This window comes from Sapajus apella, unplaced genomic scaffold, assembly GCF_009761245.1.
Source record: "Sapajus apella isolate SASKATOON/1434 unplaced genomic scaffold, GSC_monkey_1.0 scaffold248, whole genome shotgun sequence".
Classification (NCBI taxonomy): domain Eukaryota; kingdom Metazoa; phylum Chordata; class Mammalia; order Primates; family Cebidae; genus Sapajus; species Sapajus apella.
The window spans coordinates 39,972-47,586 of NW_022437188.1; the positions used below are offsets into that span (position 1 = coordinate 39,972).

A 7,615-nucleotide genomic window follows, 5' to 3' on the forward strand; every position below is an offset into this window, starting at 1 on the left:
TAATAATAATAATAATAATAAAAGTAGAGAGAAGAGCCAGGTGTGGTGGCTCACGCCTGTAATCCCAGCACTTCGAGGGTCTGAGTTGGGTGGATTACCTTCGTTTGGGAGTTCGAGACCAGCCTGGCCAACATGGAGAAACCCCATCTCTACTAAAAATACAAAATGAACCAGGTGTGGTGGCTCATGCCTGTAATCCCAGCTACTCAGAAGGCTGAGGCATGAGAATTACTTGAAGCCGGGAGGTGGAGGTTATGGTGAGCTGAGATTGCGCCATTGCACTCCAGCCTGGACAACAAGAGCGAAACTCCATCTCAAAAAAAAAGTAGTCAGAAGATGTAAGGAACTCCTGCCTCCCACCATCCGACTTCAGCGCTTACCAACTCAAGGTCAACCTGTCTCTTCTCTACCTCACCTGCTCCCCACAGGCCCTGGAATATTTTGAAGCAAATCCCCGACATTACAGCAATTCATCTATAAAGCTGTAGTATGTTTCGCCAAAAGACAAGACTTTAAAAACATAACCACAAGCCAGGTGCGGTGGCTCATGGCTTTATTCCCAACTATTCAAGAGGCAGGAAGATCCTCTGAGCCAGGAGTTTGAGTCCATCCTGGGAGGCAACAGAGGAAGGCACCACCTCTCAAAAAAAAAAAAAAAAAAAAAAAAATTTTAAATTTAAAACATAACCACAACACCATATTGGTCCTAAATATTTATTTATTAGTTTTTTTTAGATGGAATTTTGCTCTCGTCACCCAGCCTGAGTGCAATGGCACAATCTCGGCTCACTGCAACCTCTGCCTCCCAGGTTCAAGCGATTCTCCTGCCTCAGCCTCCCAAGTAGCTGGGATTACAGGCAACCGTCACCATGCCCACCTAATTTTTTGTATTTTTTTTTAGTAGAGACGGGGTTTCACCGTGTTGGCCAGGCCAGTCTCGAACTCCTGACCTCAGGTGATCCACCTGCCTTGGCCTCCCAGAGTTCTGGGATTGCAGGCGTGAGCCACCGCACCCGGCCCTAAAATTTTTAATAATTCCTCCATGTAGTCAAATATGCATTGTTCAAAAATATCCATTGTTCAAATTTCCCCAATATCTTTTCTTTTTTCCCAGTTGGGTTAAAATTTGGCTCCAAACAAGGTCTGCAGGTCACATCTATTTGCTGTCTCTGAAGACCCCCTTACTTTTCTTCATGTAATGCGTTTGTTAGGGAACCAGGCTGCTAGGAAGCATGAACCTGGGGGAATGCAGGAAGGGGAGAGAGGGGTCAGGAAGGAGAGGAGGATCGTGGCCAGAATAGACAGGCCATCCATGCTGGGGGACACAGGCAGGACGTGGAGGCCTGTCTCCCTGCCTGGGAGGGAATACCAAGGCTGCTGAAGGATGGGGCCCAACCCTGAGCACCCCTCCTCCCCCCTGCATCCAGCTGCAAGACGTGAGCCGAGATAGAAAGACGGCCTGAGCCAGGAGCAGATCTCAGGTTGTCGAGGGATCCCGCTGCCCACGTCACACGGGAGGTGAGGGAGGGGCGGGGCCTGAGGCCTAGAAAGAGCAGGATGCGTATGCAGGAGAGGGAGGGAGAGGACAGTGCCACAACCCAGCTCCAGGCCAGTCCCCAGCTCCTCCCTGCCTGGCCCGATCTCAGGAGCCCCTCCCTGGCCTCCCAGCTATGATCTACCCCAGGGCCCAGACATCAGGCGCCTTCACAATGCCAGCAGTCAGTGGTCCAGATCCCTTGTTCTGCCTTCTCCTCCTGCTCCTGACTCCCCACAGCCCTGAGGCGGGGTGTCCTCCTCTGCGCAGGTTTGAGTACAAGTTCAGCTTCAAAGGCCCAAGGCTGGCATTGCCTGGGGCTGGAATACCCTTCTGGAGCCATCATGGAGGTGAGGGGCAGGGGTGGGGACCCGCCATGCCCAGGGTCCCTCAAAGTACTGGATGGGCTGTGACTTGGTGGGGAGTGGGTCTGTCACGGCCATCCTTTGTCCAGGGTGGGGCAGGGCTTGGGTCAGTGCCAGGGGCCCCAGGACCTCTCCCAGGCTTGTCTCCTGCTCCACTGCCCCGATACCCCCCACCCCCACCCAGGCTCAGTTTCTCCTCTGCTTCTCTGCCTCTCCTTGGACCCCTGGCCTTCCTCTGCCTCTCTGACCTGTGAACACACACACAAATGCTCACACACACACATGCTCACACACTAAGTCCCAGACACACAGGAACAAGGCAATGTGGACCAGCGCAAACCTACACTCTCCTGGCTCCATCCCATCGGGCCTGTGGTTAGAACTGGGGGCTACCTGGAGGGAGGCATCCTCATCCCAGCTGCGAGGGCAGCAGCCCTTCCCTGTATGTGTGTTGTGGGTGGAAGCAGGCATGAGAGCATCTTAGCCCACAGGTCTGTGATCAGGGCCTTCCAAACCCAGACCCACAGAGTGCGCCTTCTACCTGACCTTGTTCCAAAAGGATTTGTGATGACGAAACTACACGCTAGAGGGGAGCTTACATTAGGAGTGAGCAAGAACGATGGGGGTTAGAGTGGGGCCTGCAATAGTCTGGGAGCATGGCTTGTTTCCAAACATACACTGTGAGGTCTACCCACCTCAGAGTCAGGCCATGGATTGAATCCTGAGCTTCTTAGCAGGCAAAGCAAAGATAGAAAGCAGATCAGCTGTGGGTTTCTATGAGATGTGAGTGCTGAGAAGTGGCATGATTCCTGACTAAGGCCAGGACAAAAATATATCTTTTAGATGATAGGCCCAGTCAGTAGGGTCTCTTCTGGTCCTCCTTCATAGAGACATGTAAGGCAACAAAAGAGTGAGCTGTTTCTCACAGCACCAAGCCGGGCCCTGCCTCAGGACCCGGATGGCAAAGCCTATACGACACTCACTGCTCTGGGCCCGGCCAAGTCTGGGTGTCACAGCTCATGTGAGGGAGCAGAGGCACCTTCTCCAGGGTCACCCAGTGATGTGTGCATTGCATATGCATTCATTCGTTCACCCTGATGCTCCTCTGTGCCCAGCCCAGAGACACAGGGCCTCATAAGGCTGAAAGCGTAGTAGGCGGTGGACAATCTCTGCCTCCTGCAAGTCATTCAGAGGCAGTGGCAGCTTCCAGAGGCCCTGGGACCTGTGGCCTTGCAACTCTGCGCCTCCCCACCCCCAACCCTGGCCTTTGCAGAGCAAACGGGCTGGATTAGCAGCCTCCGGAACATCCTGGCAGGGTGTGGGACCTGGGCCAGGTTCCAGGCTGGCAGGCTGGAGGGAGAGGAGCAAGTTGGAGTAGGGCCTCTGAGTTCCCTGCCCCTAGTTCCTGCCAAGTCTGCCTCAGTTTCTCTCTCATTCCTCCTTCCCACCAGGCAGAGCTCCTTCCTCCTCACCCCACCACCACCAGTGACAATCCTCACACACACGCTCTATCCTGAACCCTTTCCTCGCCAGCCTGCGGGCCCATTCTCACCTTCACACTTCGCTTTCCTGCATTCCTCGCCTTGGAGTGTCCCCTTGGTCCTGTCCACCAGGAAGCTCTGGCCTCATTTGGCCACAGCCTGGAGTCCTGGGCCTCCCTGCAGTTACTCCCCTCCTTAAAGTCCTCTCCTGGGTTCTGTGGTCTCAGGCACTTCCATTTTTGTCATAAGGCCTCAGTTTTCTCATCTGAGAAATGGGAAGAGTTAGACACAAATCTCTCTCGTGGTGGAAAAAGCTTATACTTTGGAGTCATATGGAGCTGAATTCCAGACAATCCACTTGGTTCCTTAAGTTTTCTAAGCCTCAGTTTCCTCCATCTGTTAGATGGGGTCTTACGAAAACAGACCACACACACTGCAGTGAGGCTTCACCGATGCGGACGGGGCTGGCATTCATTGCCCTCCCTGGCAAAGGCCCCTCCAGCTGTGCTGGGCTCTGACTCCCAATTCCTATGCGTCTCTGACTCCTGCCTCCCTGGCTAACCTTGACATTGTCTCTTCCTCTTCCGGGGCCCAGCCCAGGCCAGTGAGAGTGAAGGGGGAGGGGAGTATAGTGGGGCCTAGGGCCTGAGCTGCCCTGGTCCACAGACGCCATCCTGGGCCTGGAGGAAGTGCGGCTGGCACCATCCATGAGGAACCGGAGTGGCGCCGTGTGGAGCCGGGCCTCTGTCCCCTTCTCTGCCTGGGAAGTAGAGGTGCAGATGAGGGTAACAGGGCTGGGCCGCCAGGGAGCCCAGGGCATGGTGAGTGTCCTCTCCCGGACCTGACAGAGTGGGGTGGGTCAGGGAGGCGGGTGAGGAGCCCTGGGGTCCCAGGATCCCGCACAGTCCCCTGAGCTAAGGGGCTGGGGACCTGCAGGCCGTGTGGTACACCCGGAGCAGAGGCCGTGTAGGCTCTGTCCTGGGGGCGATGGCCTCGTGGAATGGCATCGGGATCTTCTTTGACTCCTCAGCAGAGGATACCCAGGTGCGTAGTGGTCTCTGCCTGACAGCCCATCTGCCCGCCCACACCCTCCCCGTCCTGCCCTGCCCGCGGCTCAGGCTGCTTCTCACCTCCCTGCAGAACAGCCCGGCCATCCGTGTACTGGCCAGCGATGGACACACCCACTCCAAGCAGCCCGGGTAAGGGCCTGTCTGGACTGACCCCTCACCTCCATTCGTGCATTGGGAGGGTCCCATGCCCCCATCCAAGCCCCTGCCCCAGACTCCAGCAGGGGGCCCACCCTACCCTGGGCTGCCATCCTTGCTGGCCTCTCTCAGCCAGAACTCCGCCTCCCTGGGGCTTGATTCCTTCAACCCAACAGCCCCAGGGGAAATGAACGACAGAGGCTGGGGCCTGAGATGAGTATCTCTGCTCCCATGATCTCATCCCATCTCCAACACCCTCCGTAAGCGGGGATTATTTGTCCTGTTTACAGGTAAGGACAGTGAGCCCCAGAGAAGAGAAGGACGCTGAGTGCAGAGCTGAACTTTGAGCCCAGACTTGCCCCTGGAGGGTCCCCGCCCTCCCTTCATAGCTGTCCCTTCCCTTTCCACTGATGATTTGGCTTCTGTCCCTCCCTGGCCCGGCTGCCTCCTCAGTAGCTGGGCCGGTTTGTCAGTGTCTCTCAGCAACCTTCCCTCAGCTCATAACAATTAGAGTAATTGCCTGCATTTATGGAGTAAGCTGACGGTATGCCAGGCACAGCACCAAGCCCTTCTCATTCACTGTCTTAGTTAACCCTCATAACATTGTTATGAGGTAGTTTCAATTACCAACCTCATTTTAGAGATGGGAACGCCGTGGCTTGGAGAGATGAGATGGCTTGCCCAAGGTCACACAGCTCGAGGCGCAAACCCAGGTGGCTGCTCCGGGGCTGGCTTCTCCCCTGTCCTGTGCTGCCTTCCTCTTGGTGGAAGGTGGCACTGCCAGACGCTCTGCTGTGAGCAGTCAGTGTGTCCAGAGACACTCAGGGCTCAACGCTCTTCTTCTGACTCCCCAGAGCCTGCCATGCGCCCTGTTGGGGAGGCAGGCTGGTCACATTGTCCTTGGCTGCTAAGACATGTCCAGGTCATCCATCCTGAGTCAGCTGCATTCTGAGCCCTGGCAGCTAAGAGAGGAAGGGGAAGCCGGAGGCACAAGGGACTTGGAATTTAAGACAAAGAGGGGCTGGGCGCAGTGGCTCATGCCAATAATCCTAGCACTTTGGAGGCCAAGGCGGGTGGATCACGTGAGGTCAGGAGTTCAAGACCAGCCTAACCAACATGGAGAAACCCCATCTCTACTAAAAAAAAAACAACACAGAATTAGCTGGACGTGGTGGCATATACCTATAATCCCAGCTACTCTGGAGGTTGAGGCAGAAGAACTACTTGAAACCAGAGGCAGAGGTTGCAGTCAGCCGAGATCGCGTCATTGAATTCCAGCCTGGGTGACAAAGCAAGACTCCATCTCGGAAAAAAAAGAGAGAGAGAAGAAGGAGGGAGGGAAGACTGATAGGAGAAGGTGGTGGGTCAGGGGGATGGAGGGCAGAAACTGCAGCATTGGTCGAGGCCTCTGTCTCCTTGGGGAAGGGCCACAGGGAGGCCCCTGGCCCCTTCTGTAAATCCAGGTCCCAACACTCCGCCAGTCAGGGCTTGCTCTCCAGGGCTGCTATCCTTGCTGGCCTCTCTCAACTTCTTCCACTGCGCCCTCTCTTCTGCCAAGGGAGCAGGCTACAGCAAGGGAGAGACTCAAGCTAGACAAGGGACATGTCCCATGCCAGTTCACCCAGTGGCACAGCAGATCTGGGCAGAGCAGCTTCCAGGACTGCCCTCACCGGCCAGGCCTTGAGTCGTGTGTATCCTGGCTGGATTCCAACTGCCCACAAGGGCTGGGAGCGGTGGCTCCCGCTTGTAATCCCAGCACTTTGAGACGCCAAGGTGGGCAGATTACTTGAGGTTAGGAGTTTGAGACCAACCTGGCCAACAAAGTGAAATGCCGTCTCTACAAAAAATACAAAAATTAGCCGGGCATGGTGGTACATGCCTGCAGCTCAGCTACTTGGGAGGCTGAGGTGGGAGGATCACGTGAGCCCAGCAGACAGAGGTTGCAGTGAGCCACAACTGCACAACTGCACTCCAGCCTGGGCAACAGAGGGACTCCTTCTCAAAAACAAACAACAACAAAAAAACCCAACTGCCCACAGGGATGGGGCCAGTCAAGTGCTGGGCTCCTGTCATCGGGACTTCCGGAACCAACCACACCCCTTCAGAGCACGGATCACCTACTGGGGGCAGAGGCTGCGCGTGAGTCACCCTTCCTGCTTGACAGGGCCCTGAGTTACAGAGCTGCTATGTGTGCGTGTCCACAGCCCCAACACACCGGTGCTTGTGACACCACGTGAGGTCCCTGGCACACATGGGCCAACATCCACAGGGGATCCTCCATCCCTACACAGAATCCTAACACTCACCCAGAGCACACAGACGTAAGGGCTCCTGAGACCAGGAGCACCGGTCACCTCCATGCCATTCTGAGACTAAGCCCTAGGGCCGCCTGCCCTCCCATGGCCAGGGGAGCCAGGGAGTCAGCGGTAGGGATGACCCCCCACTGCTCACTCCCTCCGTGTTCCTCAGGTGTCCTTGAACAGCGGCCTCACTCCCCGTGATCCAGATGAGGTCTGTGTGGATGTGGGGCCCCTGCGTTTGGCCCCTGGAGGTTTCTTTGGGGTCTCAGCAGCCACAGGCACCCTGGCAGGTGAGGATCCCACCGGCTAGGGAAGAGCAGAAGGGCAGTGACGAAGGAATCACCCTGAGCCACCTTCTAAAGAGCACTGGGGTGGCATCAGCCACTTCGCCACGTGACCTGGACCTCCATGACCCATGACCCTCGGGAGAAGTCATATCTGCCTTGAGACTTGCAAGTCTCAGATGGGATAAAACAAGAGAAGCTTTGATTTCAGTGCTGGGCCCATAAGTGCCTCTAGCTGGGAGCTGTGGGGCCAGTGGGAGACAGACAGCAAGGAGGGACATTTAGAAAAGTGGAGCAAAGAGATGTGATGCCACGGAGAGCCCACGGAGGGTCCCGCAGCAGGAAAGCCAAGACAACCAGAGTGTGGGAGTCCTTGAATGCCAGGACCTTGATGTGATTTCTGTTTTTTTTTTTTTTTTTTTTTTTTTGAGATGGAGTCTCACTCT

At 55.8% G+C, this 7,615-nt stretch overlaps 1 protein-coding gene across 7 annotated transcripts in view; it reads left to right on the forward strand.

Moving 5' to 3' along the window:
- The first annotated feature begins 1,035 nt into the window (after positions 1 to 1,035).
- LMAN1L (lectin, mannose binding 1 like) overlaps positions 1,036 to 7,615 on the forward strand; it is a 12,831-nt gene continuing 6,251 nt past the window's right edge. For 4 of the 7 annotated variants that reach the window (XM_032271759.1, XM_032271755.1, XM_032271756.1 and 1 more), the window contains exons 1-6: positions 1,541 to 1,884; positions 4,047 to 4,201; positions 4,317 to 4,424; positions 4,521 to 4,579; positions 6,625 to 6,724; positions 7,055 to 7,175. In XM_032271759.1, the coding sequence (XP_032127650.1) occupies positions 1,671 to 1,884; positions 4,047 to 4,201; positions 4,317 to 4,424; positions 4,521 to 4,579; positions 6,625 to 6,724; positions 7,055 to 7,175 (757 nt within the window). In that variant the 5' untranslated portion in view covers positions 1,541 to 1,670. Of the gene's footprint in view, positions 1,519 to 1,540; positions 1,885 to 4,046; positions 4,202 to 4,316; positions 4,425 to 4,520; positions 4,580 to 6,624; positions 6,725 to 7,054; positions 7,176 to 7,615 lie in introns of those variants that run through there. The other 3 variants (XM_032271753.1, XM_032271754.1, XM_032271758.1) reach the window with 2 other exon arrangements.